General features: G+C 39.8%; 1 protein-coding gene across 1 annotated transcript; it reads right to left on the reverse strand.

Moving 5' to 3' along the window:
* Nucleotides 1-12,290: 12,290 nt before the first annotated feature.
* On the reverse strand, nucleotides 12,291-13,226 carry LOC130902177 (putative uncharacterized protein DDB_G0286901). Its single transcript, XM_057814074.1, has one exon. The coding sequence runs from the start codon at nucleotides 13,224-13,226 to the stop codon at nucleotides 12,291-12,293; it is 936 nt and encodes a 311-aa protein (XP_057670057.1).
* Between the last annotated feature and the right edge of the window lie 13,822 nt (nucleotides 13,227-27,048).

Below are 27,048 nucleotides of genomic sequence, written 5' to 3' on the forward strand. Positions count from 1 at the left end.
ACATTCTTCACATGGCGATCCTGCCAGCCCAAAATAAATTAAAATGTTGAGTGGAAAGTGGCTAAATGTGCAAGTAAAGTGATAGCAGAAATGGGATCATCACAATCAAAAGAAGAGGTAATTATAGCACAAAGCGGTAATAGCGGAGGCAGTACCACCAGTTGGAACCAGAAGTTTTCCATATCTGAAGTTTTGGGATTGATTGCTTTTGTACTTTTTTTGTTCCTTATCATATGGCGACTTACTCGTCGTTGCAAGAAAAGTTTGGAGAAGAAGATCAGAGAAGAGATCCAAAACAGCAGAGAAAGTGTTGTGTAGTGCAGTGTAAACTGTGATGTGTCGCAATCGCAAGGAGTTCAAAATTCAAGACGTTGTGTCCAAGCGTCTCGGAAATTTCAAAAGTGAAGAATAAAAGATAAGTGTTAATTTTAGTCAATTATTATCCATGAGCGATCTTGAGGATATTAAAAATTTGTATGAGGAATTTAGGGTATTTTTAAGAAATTTAGGTAAAGACAATCAGCAGCGTAGAAACGATATAATTTTAATTAAGAGTGAACTCAGTAAATTAGATAGGTTAAAAGAAGAATATGAACTTGCAAAGCAGAATTTTAATAAAAGCACTCATAGCGAAGATGTGACAAAGAAAGCTAAGAATTATGTTCAAATAAATGACAAAAATATTGCAGAAATTAAACAAATTTTAGAAACTAGATCAATTAATATCACCTCTAATAGTAATTTAGTCGAAACAGCAGAAATGGCTGAAGAATTTAGTTTAAGAACAGCAGCAAACTTATTGCCCTCTGTGGACGATACAGAGAATACTACTAAACAATTAATTGATGCTATAGAATTGTATGACGGTTTGTTAAATGTCGCGGGAAAAAAATTGTTAACTACTTTTGTGTTAAAAACGAAACTTAGTCAAAGTGCGAAACTAAGGTTAGAATCAAATTACAATTCTAATGCCGATTTAATTAAAGATATTAAAGCTAATTTATTAACAAAAAAATCTGCTGCAGCGTTGTCAAACGAATTACATAGCGCGAGACAATTAGAAAAATCAATAGATGAGTTTGGAAAATCATTGGAAGATTTACTGGTCAATCTCACATTAGCACAAGCAGATGGAGATAGTGGCGCAGTCAAAATTTTAAGAGTGGCTAATGAAAAAATTGCAATTAATGCGTTTGCTAATGGTCTACGTAACCATGAACTGCGAACAGTTATTAAGGCGCGAAATTATGCAAAATTGAAAGACGCGATTAGTGGCGCGAAAGATGAAGAAATTTCAAAGAAAGCTTCATCTTCAGCACAAGTTTTTCATACGCGTAACAAGAGTGATTCGAGACAAAATAACGCGTATAGGGGTAATTCGCGTTCCAACAAAAACAACAGGGGAAGTTATAGAAATAATAGCAATCACACTAACAGAAATAATAATTATAATTCCCGGAATAGCAATTACAATAACCAAAACAATCGTCAGCGTGATAATGATAACTTTAGAGGACGAAATAACGGTCGTTATAATAACAGAAATCAAAGATCAGATAATAATAGATACAATCAAAATAATAATAATCAAGGATGTAACGTGATAGGAAGTGGTGAAAACAGAGAAAACGGTAGTACCAGTAGGAATAGTAACAATAATGAATCGAATGAAGTAAATACGTTTTTTCGATCCTAAAATTGAACAGGAAGATAGTATTTTAAGTTTATGTATAAGTGGATTAAGTTATGTACCTATTAAGTATGGGATGAATGGGTTAAACTTATTATTAGATTCAGGAGCTACAGTAAGTATTATTTTTGCATCTCATTTGAGTGACAACCAGTATATTGATTCCTCAGAAAAAATTAAAATCAACGGTATAGCTGGTTCAACATATGCAAAAGGAAAAACAAATATTACATTTTTATTAGGAAATACTAAAGTTAGTCATGATTTTCATGTTGTAGATGAATGTGGTAGCGATATGCATGGAGTTTTAGGAGCTGATTTTCTTTTGAAACATGCAGCTGTTATTGATTACGAAAAATACTTATTTTTACTTTGGAATAAGGGTGAGAAAATTTCAATACCTCTTGATTCAAAATTCAATTATTGTACAACAATACCACCAAGGTGTGAAATAATAAAGCATTTTTTGGTAGATAACAATGACGATAGTGTAATCGTATCCCAAGAAATTTGTAAAGGTGTATATGCAGCGGGACTAATTGTTAGACCTGTTAAAAATATGATTCCGGTTAGATTATTAAATAGTACCGATAGAGAGATTAAGCTGAGAAATTTTAAACCTAGAATTGAGAAATTATCGAACTTTGATATTTGTAACTTTGAAAAAAGTAAATTTTCAGTAGACCGTATTGATAAATTATTGAATAAAATAAATGTAGAAGGGTTAAGTAACGAGGAAAAAACGTCAATTCATAAAATATGTGCAAAATATGACGATGTGTTTCACCTGGACAATGACACACTTACAGTAACTAATGTTTATAAACAAAAGATCCAGTTACAAGACGGAGCAACGCCCGTTTACGTGAAACCGTATCGGTTGCCGCACGCACAGAAAGCAGAGATTCATAAGCAAATTGACAAAATGTTAGCGGACGGTATTGTAGAAAAAAGTAAATCAAGTTGGAATAGTGCTCTTTTATTAGTTCCGAAAAAAGCAGACAGTAATGGTAATAAAAGTGGAGAGTGGTGTATGATTATCGCTTATTAAATAAACAAATCAAAGACGATAAATTTCCATTACCATGTATAGATGAAATTTTAGATTCATTAGGTGGAGCTATGTATTTTTCACATTTAGATTTGGCACAAGGATATCATCAAATCGAATTAGACTCTAAATCCAGACAGTATACAGCATTTACGACAGACAGAGGACAGTATCAGTTAACTAGATTAACAATGGGATTAAAAATTAGCCCTAGTGCGTTTGCTAGAGCAATGACGATTGCCATGTCAGGCTTAAATTATGAGAGTTGTTTTGTTTATTTAGATGACTTAATTGTTTTTGGTAGTACACTAGAAAATCACAATCAAAATTTAGTTAAAGTTTTGAATCGTCTCAGACAAGTTAATTTAAAAGTAAATCCTAATAAATGTCAATTTCTGAAAAAAAAAGTTTTATATTTAGGTCATGTGATATCAGCAAATGGTATTTCACCAGATCCGGAAAAAATCCGCGTTATGCAACAGTATCCTGTCCCTAAAGATGCGAACGAAACAAAGCGTTTTGTAGCATTTGCTAATTATTATCGAAAATTTATTAAAAACTGCTGAAATTGCAGCACCTTTGAATCATTTATCAAAGAAAAGAGTAAAATTTTCATGGAACGACAAATGTCAAAAAGCTTTTGAAACATTGAAAAATGTCTTAATTAATCCGCCAATCTTGCAGTACCCAGATTTTTCAGAAAATAATCATTTTATCCTAAGAACTGATGCTTCCGGTAAAGCCTTAGGAGCAGTTCTATCGAACGCTAATGGTATGCCTGTTGCTTATGCTAGTAGAACTCTTAATAAATCAGAGAAAAATTATTGTACTGTTGAGTTAGAGCTTCTCTCTATTGTATGGTCGGTCAAAAAGTTCAGACCATATCTGTTTGGTAAAAAGTTTCATATACTAACAGATCATAGACCCTTAATTTATTTGTTCGGAATGACTAATCCATCAAGTAGATTAACAAAATTTAGATTAATTTTAGAAGAGTATGATTTCTCTATTTCATACGTTAGAGGTAAAGATAATGTCACAGCAGACGCTTTGTCCAGAATTCAAATTGAGTCAAAAGAACTAAAAGAACTGAGTCATACTTCTATTGCCAGTTTGTATGCCGTGACTAGAGCACAAAACCGAAAAATGGTCGATGCTACTATAGGAAGTTCCGACAGTATTTTGCTTGACAAAAGGACTGATCACCCTGGAGTCGTGGAACTGTTGAAACCGCCTGTAGATGCAGTTGAATTAAAACCCATATCAGAAAGTGAATTTAATAAACTAATTACAATGCAAAATTATTATAATAAAGGAAAATTGGTCTATGACATTGAGTCGAATATTATATTCGTTAAACAGGAAACTCGATCAACGTCAGCACTACGTGCGTCGCTGAGAGACCTGAGACACATTTGTGTAAAATATAAAATTCCGGAATTAATAATAATAAATAACGATAAATGCGCAGTACTAGTACAAGAAATAAAAAATAATGTTAAAGAATTCAAAGAAAAAGATATAAAATTGTCAATTATCAAAAAATGTCAAAAAATTTGTAGCAGAGAAATGCAACAATTAATATTAAACGATTTCCACATGTTACCTACGGAAGGTCATGCAGGTATAAACCGCATGTACAATTACGTGAAAAAGTACTACTTTTGGTCTAAAATGAAAAGAGACATTGAAGATTTTGTAAAAAAGTGCGACGATTGCCAAAGGTACAAGTATTCGATACAGCGTACGGAACCAATGACAGTAACCACAACTGCGACGTCAGCATTCCAAAAAGTTTTTCTAGATTTGGTTGGTCCATTAGAGCAAGATATAGAAAATAATAGGTATATTTTAACGCTCCAGTGTGAGTTAACTAAATTTGTAGAAGCCTATCCAATCGAAAGTAAAGAATCTGTTACCGTATCGAAATCTTTTGTGAATAATTTTATTTTGCGTTACGGGATTCCTGAAGAAGTCGTAACCGATCAGGGTACAGAATTTATGAACTGCCTGTTATAATTGCAAGATAATTTCCTGTTTCAATGTGCATGGTACCTTACTTCAGATGTCAGCATATTGATAGGAAATGTAAGTTAATATGTAAGCATTTTTGGTTGGTTCGATCCATCCGGGTCGACGGCTTATTATTATTATAACTATGATCGTTGTCCAGTACAGACATGTAACGTTATCAATATACGTGTGAGAGATTTTTGAACTTCCATTATTCTAGCCAATAGATCATGTCCCCCTTTTTACCCTAACGGACACATTCTTCACAGTTCGATTCCATAGACACTAGCGCCACCCGCCGGCCAAAGGCTTAATAAATCACGATTCTACAGGCACTATTGCCCTCTGTCGACCAATCGCCAAACTACAACACGATTTCATAGACAGTAGCACCACCTGCCAGCCAGACGCCAAATTGAACAGGATACTATAGACACTAGCGCCCCCTTTCGGTCAGACGCCAAACAAAACACGATTTTATAGACTAGCGTCCTATGTCTTCTAAACGCCAAATTAAGGAACGAACTAGCGACATCTAGCGTGGAATAGTCGAACAGAAAAAACCTAGTGGCCGCAAGTTGAACTAAATATAAATTGTATTTGTGTCTAATTTCTATACACACCAGCGGCCCCTCCCGGCCAGACGCCAATTTGAACAGGATACTATAGACACTATCGCACCCTGTCGGCCACACGCCAAACAAAACACGATTTTATAGACTAGCGTCCTCTGCCGACCAAACGCCAAATTAAGGAACGAAATAGCGACATCTAGCGTGAAATAGTCGAACAGAAAAAACCCAGTGGCCGTAAGTTGAACTAAATATAAATTGTATTTGTGTCTAATTTCCATACACACCAGCGGCCCCTCCCGGCCAGACGTCAAATTGAACAGGATACTATAGATACTAGCGCCCCCTGTCGGCCAGAAGCCAAACAAAACACGATTTTATAGACTAGCGTCCTCTGCCGACCAAACGCCAAATTAAGGAACGAAATAGCGACATTTAGCGTGAAATAGTCGAACAGAAAAAACTCAGTGGCCGCAAGTTGAACTAAATATAAATTGTATTTGTGTCTAATTTCTATACACACCAGCGGCCCCTCCCGAGCAGGCGCCATATTGAACAGGATTCTATAGACACTTTCGCCCCCTGTAGACCAAACGCCAACCAAAACATGATTCTGAAGACTTGCGACCTCTGCCGACCAAACGTCAAACTTAAGCCCGAACTAACGACATCTAGCGTGGAATAGTCGAACGGAAAATACCTAGCGGCCGCTAGTTGAACTAAATAAAAATTCTATTTGTGTCTAATTTCTATACACTTTAGCGGCCCCTGCTGGCAAGACGCCAAATTGAAAGGGATACTTTAGACACTAGCGCCCCCTGTCGGCCAGAAGGCAAGCAAAACTCGATTTTATAGACAAGCGTCCTCTGCCGACCAAATTTAGCGTTTGACCAGCAGGGGCCGCTAGTGTGTATAGAAATTAGACACAAATAGAATTTTCATTTAGTTCAACTTGCGGCTGCTAGGTATTTTCCGTTCGACTATTCCACGCTAGATGTCGCTAGTTCGTGCTTTAGATTGGCGTTTGGTCGGCAGAGGTCGCTAGTCTATAGACTCGTGTTTTGTTTGGCTTCTGGCCGACAGGGGGCGCTGGTGTCTATAGTATCCTGTTTAATTTGGCGTCTGGCTGGCAGGGGGTGTCTATGAAATCGTGTTGTAGTTTGGCGATTTGTCGACAGAGTGCCTGTAGAATCGTGATTTATTAAGCCTTTGGCCAGCGGGTGGCGCTAGTGTTTATGGAATCGAACTTCGATTGGCGTTTGTTCGGCAGGGGACACTAGTCTATGAAATTGTGTTTTGTTTGGCGTCTGGCCGACAGGGTGCGATAGTGTCTATAGTATCCTGTTCAATTTGGCGTCTGGCTGGCAGGTGGTGCTACTGTCTATGAAATCGTGTTGTAGTTTGGCGATTGGTCAACAGAGGGCAATTGTGCCTGTAGAATCGTGATTTATTAAGCCTTTGGCCGGCGTATGGCGCTAGTGTCTATGGAATCGAACTTCGTTTGGCGTTTGGTCGGCAAGGGACACTAGTCTATGAAATTAGGTTTAGTTTGGCGTCTGGTCGGCAGTGGACGCATTTGTCTATAGAATCTTGTTTAGTTTGGCATTTGGCCAGCAGAGTATGGTTTTTGGCCGGGAGGAGACGCTAGTGTGTATAGAAATTGGACACAAATAGAATTCTTATTCAGTTCAAGATGCGGCCGCTAGGTACTTAACACGATTCTATAGACACCAGTGCACTCTGCTGGCCAAATGCCAAACTAAACAAGATTCTATAGACAAATGCGTCCACTGCCGACCAGACGCCAAACTAAACCTAATTTCATAGACTAGTGTCCCTTGCCGACCAAACGCCAAACGAAGTTCGATTCCATAGACACTAGCGCCATACGCCGGCCAAAGGCTTAATAAATCACGATTCTACAGGCACAATTGCCCTCTGTTGACCAATCGCCAAACTACAACACGATTTCATAGACAGTAGCACCACCTGCCAGCCAGACGCCAAATTGAACAGGATACTATAGTCACTATCGCACCCTGTCGGCCAGACGCCAAACAAAACACAATTTCATAGACTAGTGTCCCCTGCCGAACAAACGCCAATCGAAGTTCGATTCCATAAACACTAGCGCCACCCGCTGGCCAAAGGCTTAATAAATCACGATTCTACAGGCACTCTGTCGACAAATCGCCAAACTACAACACGATTTCATAGACACCCCCTGCCAGCCAGACGCCAAATTAAACAGGATACTATAGACACCAGCGCCCCCTGTCGGCCAGAAGCCAAACAAAACACGAGTCTATAGACTAGCGACCTCTGCCGACCAAACGCCAATCTAAAGCACGAACTAGCGACATCTAGCGTGGAATAGTCGAACGGAAAATACCTAGCAGCCGCAAGTTGAACTAAATGAAAATTCTATTTGTGTCTAATTTCTATACACACTAGCGGCCCCTGCTGGTCAAACGCTAAATTTGGTCGGCAGCGGACGCTTGTCTATAAAATCGAGTTTTGCTTGCCTTCTGGCCGACAGGGGGCGCTAGTGTCTAAAGTATCCCGTTCAATTTGGCGTCTTGCCAGCAGGGGCCGCTAAAGTGTATAGAAATTAGACACAAATAGAATTTTTATTTAGTTCAACTAGCGGCCGCTAGGTATTTTCCGTTCGACTATTCCACGCTAGATGTCGTTAGTTCGGGCTTAAGTTTGACGTTTGGTCGGCAGAGGTCGCAAGTCTTCAGAATCATGTTTTGGTTGGCGTTTGGTCTACAGGGGGCGAAAGTGTCTATAGAATCCTGTTCAATATGGCGCCTGCTCGGGAGGGGCCGCTGGTGTGTATAGAAATTAGACACAAATACAATTTATATTTAGTTCAACTTGCGGCCACTGAGTTTTTTCTGTTCGACTATTTCACGCTAAATGTCGCTATTTCGTTCCTTAATTTGGCGTTTGGTCGGCAGAGGACGCTAGTCTATAAAATCGTGTTTTGTTTGGCTTCTGGCCGACAGGGGGCGCTAGTATCTATAGTATCCTGTTCAATTTGACGTCTGGCCGGGAGGGGCCGCTGGTGTGTATGGAAATTAGACACAAATACAATTTATATTTAGTTCAACTTACGGCCACTGGGTTTTTTCTGTTCGACTATTTCACGCTAGATGTCGCTATTTCGTTCCTTAATTTGGCGTTTGGTCGGCAGAGGACGCTAGTCTATAAAATCGTGTTTTGTTTGGCGTGTGGCCGACAGGGTGCGATAGTGTCTATAGTATCCTGTTCAAATTGGCGTCTGGCCGGGAGGGGCCGCTGGTGTGTATAGAAATTAGACACAAATACAATTTATATTTAGTTCAACTTGCGGCCACTAGGTTTTTTCTGTTCGACTATTCCACGCTAGATGTCGCTAGTTCGTTCCTTAATTTGGCGTTTAGAAGACATAGGACGCTAGTCTATAAAATCGTGTTTTGTTTGGCGTCTGACCGAAAGGGGGCGCTAGTGTCTATAGTATCCTGTTCAATTTGGCGTCTGGCTGGCAGGTGGTGCTACTGTCTATGAAATCGTGTTGTAGTTTGGCGATTGGTCGACAGAGGGCAATAGTGCCTGTAGAATCGTGATTTATTAAGCCTTTGGCCGGCGGGTGGCGCTAGTGTCTATGGAATCGAACTGTGAAGAATGTGTCCGTTAGGGTAAAAAGGGGGACATGATCTATTGGCTAGAATAATGGAAGTTCAAAAATCTCTCACACGTATATTGATAACGTTACATGTCTGTACTGGACAACGATCATAGTTATAATAATAATAAGCCGTCGACCCGGATGGATCGAACCAACCAAAAATGCTTACATATTAACTTACATTTCCTATCAATATGCTGACATCTGAAGTAAGGTACCATGCACATTGAAACAGGAAATTATCTTGCAATTATAACAGGCAGTTCATAAATTCTGTACCCTGATCGGTTACGACTTCTTCAGGAATCCCGTAACGCAAAATAAAATTATTCACAAAAGATTTCGATACGGTAACAGATTCTTTACTTTCGATTGGATAGGCTTCTACAAATTTAGTTAACTCACACTGGAGCGTTAAAATATACCTATTATTTTCTATATCTTGCTCTAATGGACCAACCAAATCTAGAAAAACTTTTTGGAATGCTGACGTCGCAGTTGTGGTTACTGTCATTGGTTCCGTACGCTGTATCGAATACTTGTACCTTTGGCAATCGTCGCACTTTTTTACAAAATCTTCAATGTCTCTTTTCATTTTAGACCAAAAGTAGTACTTTTTCACGTAATTGTACATGCGGTTTATACCTGCATGACCTTCCGTAGGTAACATGTGGAAATCGTTTAATATTAATTGTTGCATTTCTCTGCTACAAATTTTTTGACATTTTTTGATAATTGACAATTTTATATCTTTTTCTTTGAATTCTTTAACATTATTTTTTATTTCTTGTACTAGTACTGCGCATTTATCGTTATTTATTATTATTAATTCCGGAATTTTATATTTTACACAAATGTGTCTCAGGTCTCTCAGCGACGCACGTAGTGCTGACGTTGATCGAGTTTCCTGTTTAACGAATATAATATTCGACTCAATGTCATAGACCAATTTTCCTTTATTATAATAATTTTGCATTGTAATTAGTTTATTAAATTCACTTTCTGATATGGGTTTTAATTCAACTGCATCTACAGGCGGTTTCAACAGTTCCACGACTCCAGGGTGATCAGTCCTTTTGTCAAGCAAAATACTGTCGGAACTTCCTATAGTAGCATCGACCATTTTTCGGTTTTGTGCTCTAGTCACGGCATACAAACTGGCAATAGAAGTATGACTCAGTTCTTTTAGTTCTTTTGACTCAATTTGAATTCTGGACAAAGCGTCTGCTGTGACATTATCTTTACCTCTAACGTATGAAATAGAGAAATCATACTCTTCTAAAATTAATCTAAATTTTGTTAATCTACTTGATGGATTAGTCATTCCGAACAAATAAATTAAGGGTCTATGATCTGGTATGATATGGTCTGAACTTTTTGACCGACCATACAATAGAGAGAAGCTCTAACTCAACAGTACAATAATTTTTCTCTGATTTATTAAGAGTTCTACTAGCATAAGCAACAGGCATACCATTAGCGTTCGATAGAACTGCTCCTAAGGCTTTACCGGAAGCATCAGTTCTTAGGATAAAATGATTATTTTCTGAAAAATCTGGGTACTGCAAGATTGGCGGATTAATTAAGACATTTTTCAATGTTTCAAAAGCTTTTTGACATTTGTCGTTCCATGAAAATTTTACTCTTTTCTTTGATAAATGATTCAAAGGTGCTGCAATTTCAGCAGTTTTTAATAAATTTTCGATAATAATTAGCAAATGCTACAAAACGCTTTGTTTCGTTCGCATCTTTAGGGACAGGATACTGTTGCATAACGCGGATTTTTTCCGGATCTGGTGAAATACCATTTGCTGATATCACATGACCTAAATATAAAACTTTTTTTTTCAGAAATTGACATTTATTAGGATTTACTTTTAAATTAACTTGTCTGAGACGATTCAAAACTTTAACTAAATTTTGATTGTGATTTTCTAGTGTACTACCAAAAACAATTAAGTCATCTAAATAAACAAAACAACTCTCATAATTTAAGCCTGACATGGCAATCGTCATTGCTCTAGCAAACGCACTAGGGCTAATTTTTAATCCCATTGTTAATCTAGTTAACTGATACTGTCCTCTGTCTGTCGTAAATGCTGTATACTGTCTGGATTTAGAGTCTAATTCGATTTGATGATATCCTTGTGCCAAATCTAAATGTGAAAAATACATAGCTCCACCTAATGAATCTAAAATTTCATCTATACATGGTAATGGAAATTTATCGTCTTTGATTTGTTTATTTAATAAGCGATAATCATACACCACTCTCCACTTTTATTACCATTACTGTCTGCTTTTTTCGGAACTAATAAAAGAGCACTATTCCAACTTGATTTACTTTTTTCTACAATACCGTCCGCTAACATTTTGTCAATTTGCTTATGAATCTCTGCTTTCTGTGCGTGCGGCAACCGATACGGTTTCACGTAAACGGGCGTTGCTCCGTCTTGTAACTGGATCTTTTGTTTATAAACATTAGTTACTGTAAGTGTGTCATTGTCCAGGTGAAACACATCGTCATATTTTGCACATATTTTATGAATTGACGTTTTTTCCTCGTTACTTAACCCTTCTACATTTATTTTATTCAATAATTTATCAATACGGTCTACTGAAAATTTACTTTTCTCAAAGTTACAAATATCAAAGTTCGATAATTTCTCAATTCTAGGTTTAAAATTTTTCAGCTTAATCTCTCTATCGGTACTATTTAATAATCTAACCGGAATCATATTTTTAACAGGTCTAACAATTAGTCCCGCTGCATATACACCTTTACAAATTTCTTGGGATACGATTACACTATCGTCATTGTTATCTACCAAAAAATGCTTTATTATTTCACACCTTGGTGGTATTGTTGTACAATAATTGAATTTTGAATCAAGAGGTATTGAAATTTTCTCACCCTTATTCCAAAGTAAAAATAAGTATTTTTCGTAATCAATAACAGCTGCATGTTTCAAAAGAAAATCAGCTCCTAAAACTCCATGCATATCGCTACCACATTCATCTACAACATGAAAATCATGACTAACTTTAGTATTTCCTAATAAAAATGTAATATTTGTTTTTCCTTTTGCATATGTTGAACCAGCTATACCGTTGATTTTAATTTTTTCTGAGGAATCAATATACTGGTTGTCACTCAAATGAGATGCAAAAATAATACTTACTGTAGCTCCTGAATCTAATAATAAGTTTAACCCATTCATCCCATACTTAATAGGTACATAACTTAATCCATTTATACATAAACTTAAAATACTATCTTCCTGTTCAATTTTAGGATCGAAAAAACGTATTTACTTCATTCGATTCATTATTGTTACTATTCCTACTGGTACTACCGTTTTCTCTGTTTTCACCACTTCCTATCACGTTACATCCTTGATTATTATTATTTTGATTGTATCTATTATTATCTGATCTTTGATTTCTGTTATTATAACGACCGTTATTTCGTCCTCTAAAGTTATCATTATCACGCTGACGATTGTTTTGGTTATTGTAATTGCTATTCCGGGAATTATAATTATTATTTCTGTTAGTGTGATTGCTATTATTTCTATAACTTCCCCTGTTGTTTTTGTTGGAACGCGAATTACCCCTATACGCGTTATTTTGTCTCGAATCACTCTTGTTACGCGTATGAAAAACTTGTGCTGAAGATGAAGCTTTCTTTGAAATTTCTTCATCTTTCGCGCCACTAATCGCGTCTTTCAATTTTGCATAATTTCGCGCCTTAATAACTGTTCGCAGTTCATGGTTACGTAGACCATTAGCAAACGCATTAATTGCAATTTTTTCATTAGCCACTCTTAAAATTTTGACTGCGCCACTATCTCCATCTGCTTGTGCTAATGTGAGATTGACCAGTAAATCTTCCAATGATTTTCCAAACTCATCTATTGATTTTTCTAATTGTCTCGCGTTATGTAATTCGTTTGACAACGCTGCAGCAGATTTTTTTGTTAATAAATTAGCTTTAATATCTTTAATTAAATCGGCATTAGAATTGTAATTTGATTCTAACCTTAGTTTCGCACTTTGACTAAGTTTCGTTTTTAACACAAAAGTAGTTAACAATTTTTTTCCCGCGACATTTAACAAACCGTCATACAATTCTATAGCATCAATTAATTGTTTAGTAGTATTCTCTGTATCGTCCACAGAGGGCAATAAGTTTGCTGCTGTTCTTAAACTAAATTCTTCAGCCATTTCTGCTGTTTCGACTAAATTACTATTAGAGGTGATATTAATTGATCTAGTTTCTAAAATTTGTTTAATTTCTGCAATATTTTTGTCATTTATTTGAACATAATTCTTAGCTTTCTTTGTCACATCTTCGCTATGAGTGCTTTTATTAAAATTCTGCTTTACAAGTTCATATTCTTCTTTTAACCTATCTAATTTACTGAGTTCACTCTTAATTAAAATTATATCGTTTCTACGCTGCTGATTGTCTTTACCTAAATTTCTTAAAAATACCCTAAATTCCTCATACAAATTTTTAATATCCTCAAGATCGCTCATGGATAATAATTGACTAAAATTAACACTTATCTTTTATTCTTCAATTTTGAAATTTCCGAGACGCTCGGACACAACGTCTTGAATTTTGAACTCCTTGCGATTGCGACACATCACAGTTTACACTGCACTACACAACACTTTCTCTGCTGTTTTGGATCTCTTCTCTGATCTTCTTCTCCAAACTTTTCTTGCAACGACGAGTAAGTGGCCATATGATAAGGAACAAAAAAAGTACAAAAGCAATCAATCCCAAAACTTCAGATATGGAAAACTTCTGGTTCCAACTGGTGGTACTGCCTCCGCTATTACCGCTTTGTGCTATAATTACCTCTTCTTTTGATTGTGATGATCCCATTGATCCCATTTCTGCTATCACTTTACTTGCACATTTAGCCACTTTCCACTCAACATTTTAATTTATTTTGGGCTGGCAGGGTCGCCATGTGAAGAATGTGTCCGTTAGGGTAAAAAGGGGGACATGATCTAGATATTCGCTAGAATAATGGAAGTTCAAAAATCTCTCACACGTATATTGATAACGTTACATGTCTGTACTGGACAACGATCATAGTTATTATAATAATAAGCCGTCGACCCGGATGGATCGAACCAACCAAAAATGCTTACATATTAACTTACATTTCCTATCAATATGCTGACATCTGAAGTAAGGTACCATGCACATTGAAACAGGAAATTATCTTGCAATTATAACAGGCAGTTCAATGTCCATTGCACTAATTTCTATACACACTTGCAGCCCCTGCCGGCCAAACGCCAACCAAAACACGATTCTAAAGACTTGCGACCTCTGACGACCAAACGCCAAACTTAAGCCCGAACTAGCCTCATCTAGCGTGGAATATTCGAACGGAAAATACCTAGCTGCCGCAAGTTGAACTAAATAAAAATTCTATTTGTGTCTAATTTCCATGCACACTAGTGGCTCCTCCAGGCCAGATGCCAAATTGAGCAGGATATCATAAACATTAGCGATCCCTGTCGGCCAGACGCCAAACTAAACACGTAAGTACCTAGTAGCCGCAAGTTGAAGTGAATGAAAATTCTATTCGTGTCTAATTCCTATACACACTAGCGGCCCCTGCCGGCCAGACGTCAAATCAAACAGGATTCTATAAACACCAGCGCCCTCTGCCAACCAAACCCCAAACTAAAGCACGAATTAGCAACATCTAGCGTAGAATAGTCAAACGCAAAATACCTAGCGGCCGAAAGTTGAACTGAATAAAAATTCAATTTGTTTTTAATTTCTATACACACTAGCGGCCCCTGCCGGCCAGACGCCAAATCAAACAGGATACTTTAGACACTATCGCCCTCTGTTGGCTAATTGCCAAATTAAACACGATTCTATGGACATTTACGCCCCCTGTCGCCCAGACGCCAAACTAAACACGATTCTATAGATTAGATTTCTATGTCGACCAAACACCAAATTAAAGCACTCATTTGCGCCACTTAGCGTGGAATAGTAGAACGGGAAGTTCCTACCGGCCTCAAGTTGAACTAAATGGAAATTTTATTTGTGTCTAATTTCTATACAGTTTAGCGGCCCCTGCTGGCCAAACGCCAAATTAAACAGAATACTATAGACACTAGCGCTCCATATCGTCCAGACGCCAAACAAAACACGATTCTATAGGCTGGCGTCCTCTTCCGACCAAACGCCAAATTGAGGAACAAACTAGCGACATCTAGCGTGGAATAGACGATCAGAAAATACCTAGCGGTCGCAAGTTGAACTAAATAAAAATTTTATTTGTGTCTAATTTCTATACACACTAGCGGCCCCTGCCGGCCAAACGCCAAATTAAACAGTATACTATAGACACTAGCGCTCCCTGTCGGCTAGACGTCAAACAAAACACGATTCTATAGACTAGCGACCTCTGCCGACCGAACGCCAATCTAAAGCACGAACTAGCGACATCTAGCGTGGAATAGTCGAACGGAAAATACCTAGCAGCCGCAAGTTGAACTAAATGAAAATTCTATTTGTGTCTAATTTCTATACACACTAGCGGCCCCTGCCGGCCAAACGCCAAATTAAACAGTATACTATAGACACTAGCGCTCCCTGTCGGCTAGACGCCAAACAAAACACGATTCTATAGACTAGCGACCTCTGCCGACCAAACGCCAATCTAAAGCACGAACTAGCGACATCTAGCGTGGAATAGTCGAACGGAAAATACCTAGCAGCCGCAAGTTGAACTAAATGAAAATTCTATTTGTGTCTAATTTCTATACACACTAGCGGCCCCTGCCGGTCAAACGCCAAATTAAACATGACTTTCTAGACACTAGCGCTCCCTATCGGCCAGACGCCAAACAAAACACGATACTATAGACTGGCGTCATCTGCCGACCAAACGTCAAATTGAGGAACAAACTAGCGACATCTAGCGTGAGATAGACGAACAGAAAATAACTAGCGGCCGCAAGTTGAACTAAATGAAAATTCCATTTCTGTCTAATTTCTATACACAGTAGCGGTTCCTGCTGACCAGACGCCAGATCAAACAGGATACTATGGACACTATCGCCCCCTGTAGGCCAGACGCCAAACTAAACATGATTCTATAGACACTGGCGCCCTCTGTCGACCAAACGCCAAATTTAAAACGATTCAATAGACAATTGTGCCCCCTGTCGGCCAAAATAAACACGATTCTATGGACTAGCGACCTCTGCCGACCAAACGCCAATCTTAAGCACGAACTAGCGACATCTAGCATGGAATAGTCGAACGGAAAATACCTAGCAGCTGCAATTTGAACTAAATGAAAATTGTATTTGTGTCTAATTTCTATACACACTAGCGGCCCCTGATGGTCAGACCTCAAATAAAACAGGATACTACAGACACTATCGCACCCTGTCGGCCAGACGCCAAACTAAACACAATTCTATAGACTGGCGTCCTCTCCCGACCAAACTCCAAATTGAGGAACAACCTAGCGACATCTAGCGTGGAATAGTCGAACAGAAAATACCTAGCGGTCGCAAGTGAACTAAATAAAGATTCTATTTGTGTCTAATTTCTATACACACTAGCGGCCCCTGCCGGCCAAACGCCAAATTAAACAGGATACTATAGACACTAGCGCTCCCTGTCGGCTAGACGCCAAACAAAACACGATTCTATAGACTGGCGTCCTCTGCTGACCAAACGCCAGATTGAGGAACAAACTAGCGACATCTAGCGTGAGATAGACGAACAGAAAATACCGAGCGGCCGCAAGTTGAACTGAATAAAAATTCTATTTATGTCTAATTTCTATACACACTAGCGGCCTCTGCCGGCCAAACGCCAAATTAAACAGGATACTATAGACACCAGCGCCTCCTGTCGGCCAGAAGCCAAACAAAACACGATTCTATAGACTAGCGACCTCTGCCGACCAAACGCCAATCTAAAGCACGAACTAGCGACATCTAGCGTGGAATAGTCGAACGGAAAATACCTAGCAGCCGCAAGTTGAACTAAATGAAAATTCTATTTGTGTCTAATTTCTATACACACTAGCGGCCCCTGCCGGTCAAACGCCAAATTAAACTTGACTCTCTAGACACTAGCGCTCCCTGTCGGCCAGACGCCAAACAAAACACGATACTATAGACTGGCGTCCTCTGCCGACCAAACGCCAAATTGAGGAACAAACTAGCGACATCTAGCCTGGAATAGACGAACAGAAAATACCTAGCGGTCGCAAGTGAACTAAATAAAGATTCTATTTGTGTCTAATTTCTATACACACTAGCGGCCCCTGCCGGTCAAACGCCAAATTAAACATGACTCTCTAGACACTAGCGCTCCCTGTCGGCCAGACGCCAAACAAAACACGATACTATAGACTGGCGTCCTCTGCCGACCAAACGCCAAATTGAGGAACAAACTAGCGACATCTAGCCTGGAATAGACGAACAGAAAATAATTTCTATACACACTAGCGGCTCCTGCTGACCAGACGCCAAATTAAACAGGATACTATAGACACTATCGCCCCCTGTAGGCCAGACGCCAAACTTGATACGATACTATAGACACTGGCGCCCTCTGTCGACCAAACGCCAAATTCAAAACGATTCAATAGACAATTGCGCCCCATGTCGCCAAACCAAACACGATTCTGTAGACTAGCGAACTTTGACGACCAAACGCCAAACTAAAGCACGAACTAGCGACATCTAGCGTGGAATAGTCGAACGGAAAATACCTAGCGGCCGCAAGTTGAACTAAATAAAAATTCCATTTATGTCCAATTTCTATACACACTAGCGGCCTCTGCCAGCCAACCGCAAAATCAAACAGGATTCTATAGACACTATCGCCCCCTGTCGGCCAGACGCCAAACAAAACACAATTCTATAGACTGGTGTCCTCTCCCGACCAAACGCCAAATCGAGGAACAAGCTAGCGACATCTAGCGTGGAATAGTCGAACAGAAAATACCTAGCGGCCGCAAGTTGAACTAAATCAAAATTTTATTTGTGTCTATTTTCTATACATACTAGCGGCCCCTCCCGGCCAGACGCCAAATTGAAAGGGATACTATAGACACTAGTGCTCCCTGTCGGCCGGACGCTAAATTGAGGAACAAACTAGCGACATCTAGCGTGGAATAGTCGAACAGAAAATACCTAGCGGCCGAAAGTTGAACTAAATAAAAATTTTATTTGTGACTAATTTCTATACACACTAACGGCCCCTCCAGGCCAGACGCTAAATTGAGCAGGATATCAAAGGAATTAGCGATATCTGTCGGCCAGACGCCAAACTAAACACGATTCTGTAGACTAGCGGACTTTGACGACCAAACGCCAAACTAAAGCACGAACTAGCGACATCTAGCGTGGAATAGTCGAACGGAAAATACCTAGCGGCCGCAAGTTGAACTAAATAAAAATTCTATTTATGTCTAATTTCTATACACACTAGCGGCCCCTGCCGGCCAAACGTCAAATTGAGGAACAAACTAGCGACATCTAGCGTGGAATAGACGATCAGAAAATACCTAGCGGCCGCAAGTTGAACTAAATAAAAATTCTATTTATGTCTAATTTCTATACACACTAGCGGCCCCTGCCGGCCAAACGTCAAATTGAGGAACAAACTAGCGACATCTAGCGTGGAATAGACGATCAGAAAATACCTAGCGGCCGCAAGTTGAACTAAATAAAAATTCTATTTATGTCTAATTTCTATACACACTAGCGGCCCCTGCCGGCCAAACGCCAAATTAAACAGGATACTATAGACACTAGCGCTCCCTGTCGGCTAGACGCCAAACTAAACACGATTCTGTAGACTAGCGGACTTTGACGACCAAACGCCAAAATAAAGCACGAACTAGCGACATCTAGCGTGGAATAGTCGAACGGAAAATACCTAGCGGCCGCAAGTTGAACTAATTAAAAATTTTATTTATGTCTAATTTCTATACACACTAGCGGCCCCTGCCGGCCAAACGCCAAATTGAGGAACAAACTAGCGACATCTAGCGTGAGATAGACGAACAGAAAATACCTAGCGGCCGCAAGTTGAACTAAATGAAAATTCCATTTGTGTCTAATTTCTATACACAGTAGCGGTTCCTGCTGACCAGACGCCAAATCAAACAGGATACTATGGACACTATCGCCCCCTGTAGGCCAGACGCCAAACTAAACATGATTCTATAGACACTGGCGCCCTCTGTCGACCAAACGCCAAATTTAAAACGATTCAATAGACAATTGTGCCCCCTGTCGGCCAAAATAAACACGATTCTATGGACTAGCGACCTCTGCCGACCAAACGCCAATCTTAAGCACGAACTAGCGACATCTAGCGTGGAATAGTCGAACGGAAAATACCTAGCAGCTGCAATTTGAACTAAATGAAAATTGTATTTGTGTCTAATTTCTATACAAACTAGCGGCCCCTGCTGGTCAGACCTCAAATTGAACAGGATACTACAGACACTATCGCACCCTGTCGGCCAGACGCCAAACTAAACACGATTCTATAAACACAAGCGCCCCCTGCCAACCAAACCCCAAACTAAAGCACGAATTAGCGACATCTAGCGTGGAATACTCAGACGCAAAAAACCTAGCAGCCGAAAGATGAACTCAATAAAAATTCTATTTGTTTATAATTTCCATACACACTAGCGTCATCTGCCGGCCAGACGCCAAATCAAACAGGATACTATAGACACTATCGCCCTCTGTTGGCTAAACGCCAAATTAAACACGATTCTATAGACACTTGCGCACCCTGTCGGCCAGACGCCAAACTAAAGCACTCATTAGCGCCACTTAGCATGGAATAGTAGAACGGGAAGTTCCTAGCGGCCTTAAGTTGAACTAAATGAAAATTTCAATTTTGTCCAATTTCTATACACACTAGCGGCCTCTGTTGGCCAAACGGCAAATTATACAGGATACTATTGACACTAGCGCCTCCTGTTGTCCAGACGCCAAACAAAACACGATCCTATAGACTAGTGACCTCTGCCGGCCAGACGCCATACTAAAGCACGAATTGCGACATCTAGCGTGGAATAGTCGAACGGAAAGTACCTAGCGGCCACATCTTGAACTGAATAAGAATTCTATTTGTGTCTAATTTCTATACACACTAGCGGCCCCTGCCGGTCAAACGCCAAATTGAACAGGATACTATAGACACTAGCGCTCCCTGTCGGCCAGACGCCAAACAAAACACGATTCTATAGACTGGCGTCCTTTGCCGACCAAACGCCAAATTGAGGAACAAACTAGCGACATCTAGCGTGAGGTAGACGAACAGAAAATACCTAGCGGCCGCAAGTTGAACTAAATGAAAATTCCATTTGTGTCTAATTTCTATACACAGTAGCGATTCCTGCTGACCAGACGCCAAATCAAACAGGATACTACAGACACTATCGCACCCCGTCGGCCAGACGCCAAACTAAACACGATTCTATAAACACCAGCGCGTCCTGCCAACCAAACCCCAAATTAAAGCACGAATTAGCGACATCTAGCGTGGAATAGTCAGACGCAAAAAACCTAGCGGCCGAAAGATGAACTCAATAAAAATTCTATTTGTTTTTATTTTCCATACACACTAGCGTCATCTGCCGGCCAGACGCCAAATCGAACAGGATACTATTGCAATGGACATTGAACTGCCTGTTATAATTGCAAGATAATTTCCTGTTTCAATGTGCATGGTACCTTACTTCAGATGTCAGCATATTGATAGGAAATGTAAGTTAATATGTAAGCATTTTTGGTTGGTTCGATCCATCCAATTTAATAAACTAATTACAATGCAAAATTATTATAATAAAGGAAAATTTGTCTATGACATTGAGTCGAATATTATATTCGTTAAACAGGAAACTCGATTAACGTCAGCACTACGTGCGTCGCTGAGAGACATGAGACACATTTGTGTAAAATATAAAATTCCGGAATTAATAATAATAATAACGATAAATGCGCAGTACTAGTACAAGAAATAAAAAATAATGTTAAAGAATTCAAAGAAAAAGATATAAAATTGTCAATTATCAAAAAATGTCAAAAAATTTGTAGCAGAGAAATGCAACAATTAATATTAAACGATTTCCACATGTTACCTACGGGAGGTCATGCAGGTATAAACCGCATGTACAATAACGTGAGAAAGTACTACTTTTGGTCTAAAATGAAAAGAGACATCGAAGATTTTGTAAAAAAGTGCGACGATTGCCAAAGGTACAAGTATTCGATACAGCGTACGGAACCAATGACAGTAACCACAACTGCGACGTCAGCATTCCAAAAAGTTTTTCTAGATTTGGTTGGTCCATTAGAGCAAGATATAGAAAATAATAGGTATATTTTAACGCTCCAGTGTGAGTTAACTAAATTTGTAGAAGCCTATCCAATCGAAAATAAAGAATCTGTTACCGTATCGAAATCTTTTGTAATAATTTTATTTTGCGTTACGGGATTCCTAAAGAAGTCATAACCGATCAGGGTACAGAATTTATGTCGTCGGTATTCAAAAATTCATGTGAATTACTTAAAATCAAGCATTTAAACACAACAGCTTATCATCATCAAACATTAGGTGCGCTCGAAAATTCTCATAAACATCTAGGTGCATATTTGCGAATCCACGCGAGAAAGCATCCAAATACGTGGAGCACGTGGGTACCATACTGGTGCTTTTCGTATAATAATACTGTTCACACAGAAACGAAATACCGAGTTAGTTTTTGGGAAAAGTTGCCACCAACCGTCAAATCTGTCTAATGGAATTGATCCAATTTACAATTTTGATGATTATCCAAATGAATTAAAATTTCGATTACAAACTGCTTGCGAAGATGCGAGAAAAAATTTAATAAAGTCAAAAATTAAACGAAAACAAAATTACGATAAGGGTTGTAATTCTTTTGATTACAAAATAGGAGATAGGATTTTATTACGCAATTCAGCTGGTTCTAAAACTGAGCCAATATTTAAAGGTCCATATGTAGTGGTAGATATCAAAGATCCAAATATTGTAGTTAAGATAGATAACAAAATTGTAGAAGTTCATAAAAATAGGGTTAAGTTGTATTATTGTTAAAAAAAAAAAAATTTTTTTTTCATTAATTATTAATTTTTATGTATGTATTCAGTAACAAAAAAAAAATTTTTTTTTTCTCTTACCGAAGAGGTGCAATGGACATTGAACTGCCTGTTATAATTGCAAGATAATTTCCTGTTTCAATGTGCATGGTACCTTACTTCAGATGTCAGCATATTGATAGGAAATGTAAGTTAATATGTAAGCATTTTTGTTTGGTTCGATCCATCCGGGTCGACGGCTTATTATTATTATAACTATGATCGTTGTCCAGTACAGACATGTAACGTTATCAATATACGTGTGAGAGATTTTTGAACTTCCATTATTCTAGCGAATAGCTAGATCATGTCCCCCTTTTTACCATAACGGACACATTCTTCACACTTTAGACACTAGCGCCCCCTGTCGGCCAGAAGCCAAACAAAACATGAAAGTACCTAGCGACCGCAAGTTGTACTAAATAAAATTTCTATTTGAGTCTAATTTCTATACACATTAGCGGCTTCCGCTGGTCAGACGTCAAATTAAACAGGATACCATAGACACTAGCGCCCCCTGTCGGCCAGACGCCAAACGAAACACGATAGTGCCTGGCAGCTGAAAGTTGAACTAAATAAAAATTCTATTTGTTTCTAATTTTTATACACACTAGCGGACCCTGCCGACCAAACACCAAATTCAACAGTGTACTATTGACACCAGCGCCCCCTGTCGGCCAGACGTCAAACTGAACACGAAAGTACGTAGCGGCCGAAAGTTGAACTAAATTAAAATTTCATTTATATCTAATTTCTATACACATTAGCAGCCCCTGCTGGCCAGACGCCAAACTACACACGATTCTATAGACTAGCGTACTCTGCCGACCAAACGCAAAACTAAAGCACGAACTAGCGACATCTAGCGTGAAATAGTTCGAACGGAATGTACCTAGCGGCCGCAAGTTGAACTTAATGAAAATTCCATTTGTGCCTAATTTCTATACACAATAGCGGCCCCTGCTGGCCAGACGCAAAACTAAACACGATCTCAAAGATGCCAGCGTCCTCTGACGACCGAACGCCAAACTACAACACGATTTCATAGACAGTAGCGCCATCTGCCGAACAAACGCCAAATTAAACAGGATAATATATACACTAGCGGCCCCTGTGGGCCAGACGCCAAACTACACACGATTCATTAGACTAGCGTACTCTGCCGACACAATGCAAAACTAAAGCCGGAACTAGCGACATCTAGTGTGGAATAGTCAAAAGGAAATTACCTAGCGGCCGCTAAAACTTGAACTAAAAAAAATTCAATTTGTGTTTAATTCCCATACACACTAGCGGCCCCTGCCGACCAGACGCCAAATCAAACAGGATATTATAGACACTAGCGCCCTCTGATGACCAAACGCCAGATTAAACACGGCTATTCAGACACTATCGCCCTTTGTCGCCCATTCACACAACTAAAACACGATCATGTAGACGATAGCGCTCCCTGTTGGCCAGAAGCCAAACTAAGCACGAAAGTACCTAGCGGCCGCAAGTTGAACTGAATAAAAATCCTATTTTTGTCTAATTTCTATACACACTAGCGGTCCCTGCCAACCGGACGCTAAATAAGATACTATAGACACTAGCTCCACCTGTCGACCAGACGCAAAACAACACACGATTCTATAGACTAGCGTCCTCTGCCGACCAAACGCCAAACTAAAGCACGAACCAACGACATCTAGCGTGAAATAGTCGAACGGAATGTACCTAGCGGCTGCAAGATGAACTATATGAAAATTCTATAAGTGTTTGATTTCTATACACATCAGAGGCCTATGCTGGCCAGACACCAAACTAAACAGGATACTATAGACACTAGCGCCTCCTGTAGGCCAGACGCCAAACTAAACACGATTCTATAAACACCGGCGACTTCTGCCGACCAAACGCCAAATTTAGAACGATTCAATAGACAATTGCGCCACTTGTCAACCAGACGCTAAACTAAACACGATTCTATAGACTAGATTCCTCTGTCGACCAAACACCAAACTAAAGCACGCATCAGCGCCACTTAGCGTGGAGTAGTAGAATGGAAAGTTTCTAGCGGCCTCAAGTTGAACTGAATGAAAATTTCATTTGTGTTTAATTTCTATACACACCAGCGGCCCATGCTAGCCAGACGCCAAACTAAACATGATTCTACAGACTAGCGTCCTCTGCCGACCAAACGCCAAACTAAAGCACGAACTAGCAACATCTAGCGTTTAAAAATCGAACAAAGTACCTAGCAGCCGCAAATTAAACTAAAAAGAAATTCAATTTGTGTTTAATTCCCATACACACTTGCGGCCCCTGCCGACCAGACGCCAAATCAAACAGGATATTATAGACACTAGCGACCTCTGTTGACCAAACGCCAAATTGACAAGGCTATTCAGACACTATCGCCCTCTGTCGCCCATTCACACAACTAAAACACGATCATGTAGACGATAGCGCCCCCTGTTGGCCAGACGCCAAACTAAACATGAAAGTACCTAGCGGCCGATGAACCATATGAAAATTCTATTTGTGTTTGATTTCTATAGACACTTGCGCCCCTGTCAGCCAGACGCCAAACAAAACACAATTCTATAGACTAGCGTTCTCTGTCGACCAAACGCCAAATGAAGCTCGATTCCTCAGACACGCCATCCGCCGGCCAGAAGCTGAATAAAATACAATTCCATACGCACTACCGCCCTCTGTCGACCAATCGCCAAACTACAAGATGATTCCATAGACAGATGTATCCAGTGCCGACCAGAGGCCAAACTAAACACGATTTCATAGATATTAGTGCCTCCCGCTGGCCCCAACTCAAACAGGATACTGTAGACACTTGCGCCCACTGTTGGCCAAACGCCAAATTGAACACGATTCTATAGACACTAGCGCTTCCTGCCGACCAAACGCCAAACTAAAGCACGAACAAGCGACATCTATCGTGGAATAGTCGGACAAAATTTCTATACACATTAGCGGCCCCTGCCGGCCAGACGCCAAATAAAACAGGATACTATAGACATCAGCGCCACCTGCTTGCCAGACGCCGAATTAAACAGGATACTATAGTAACTAGCGCCCCTGTCAGACAGAAGCTAAACAAAACACGAAAGTACCTAGCGGCCGCAAGTTGAACTAAATAAAAATTCAATTTGTGTTTGATTTCTATACACATTAGTGGCCCCTGCCGGCCAGATGCCAAATTAAACAGGATACTATAGACATTTGCGCCACCTGTCGGCCAGACGCGTGGCGCAAATAGTGGAATAGTCAAACGGAAAGTACCTAGAGGCCGCAAATAAACTTAATAAAAATTCTATTTGTGTTTAATTTCTATACACATTAGCGACCCATGCCGGAAAGACGCCAAATCGAACAGGATATTATAGATACTAACGTCCTCCGTTGGTGAAACGCCAAATTAAAAACGATTCTATGGACAATTGCGCCCCCTGCTGGCCAGACGCCAAACAAAGCACGAACTAGCGACATCTAGCGTGGAATAGTCCAACGGAAAGTACCGAGCAGCCGCAAGTTGAACTGAATAAAAATTCTATTTGTGTCTAATTTTTATACACACTAGTAGCCCCTGCCGGCCAGACGCCAAATCAAACAGGATACTATAGACACTAGCGCCCTCTGTTGGTGAAACGGCAAATTGAAAACGATTTCATGGACAATTGTGCCCCCTGCTAGCCAGAAGCCAAACTAAAGCACGAACAAGCGACATCTATCGTGGAATAGTCGAACGGAATGTACCTAGCGGCCGAAAATTGAACCAAATGAAAATTCTATTCCTGTTTGATTTCAATACACACTAGCAGCCCCTGCCGGCTAGACGACAAATAAAACAGGTTACTATGGACACTAGCGCTACCTGTCGGCCAGACGCCAAAGTAAAGCACGAACTGCGATATCTAGCATGGAATAGTCGAACGGTAGGTACCTAGCAGCCTCAAGTTGATTTAAATAAAAATTCTATTTGTGTTTAATTTCTATACACATTAGCGGCCCCTGCCAGCCAGAAGCCAAATAGAACAGGATACTATAGACACTAGCTCCCTCTGCCTTCCACACGCCAAATTGAACAGGATACTATAGAAACTAGCGCCCCTGCCGGCCAGACGCCAAATCAAACAGGATGGTATTGAAACTAGCGCCCCCTGTCGGCCAGACGCCAGACAAAACACGATTCTACAGACTAGCGTCCTCTGCCGACCAAACACCAGACTAAAGCACGAAATAGAGACATTTAGCGTGGAATAGTCGAACGGAAAGTACCTAGCAGCCGCAAGTTGAACTAAATAAAAATTTTATTTGTGTCTAATTTCTATACAAACTAGCGGCCCCTGCCGGTCAGTCACCAAATTAAACAGGATGCTATAGAAAATAGCGCCCCCTGTCGGCCAGACGCCAAACAAAACACGATTCTATAGACTAGCGTCCTCTGCCGACCAAACGCCAGACTAAAGCACGAAATAGCGACATTTAGCTTGGAATAGTCGAACGGAAAGTACCTAGCGGCCGCAAGTTGAATAAATAAAAATTCTATTCGTGTCTTATTTCTATACACACTATCGGCCCCTGCCGGCCAGACGCCAAACATAACACGATTCTATAGATTAACGTCCTCTGCCGACCGAACGCCAGACTTAAGCACGAAATAGCAACATCTATCGTGGAATAGTCGAGCGGAATGTACCTAGCGGCCGCAAATTGAACTAAATGAAATTTCCATTTGTGTTTAATTTCTATTCACATTAGCGGCCCATGCATGAGAGACGCCAAATCAAACTGGATACTATAAACACTAATCCAAATTAAACAGAAAACTATAGACACTAGCGCC

The sequence above is a fragment of the Diorhabda carinulata genome, chromosome 1 (assembly GCF_026250575.1).
Source record: "Diorhabda carinulata isolate Delta chromosome 1, icDioCari1.1, whole genome shotgun sequence".
NCBI lineage: Eukaryota > Metazoa > Arthropoda > Insecta > Coleoptera > Chrysomelidae > Diorhabda > Diorhabda carinulata.

Excerpts from the sequence above, each read along its gene's own strand:
- LOC130902177 (XM_057814074.1), bottom strand. The coding sequence starts at position 13,226 with ATGGCTGAAGAATTTAGTTTAAGAACAGCAGCAAACTTATTGCCCTCT.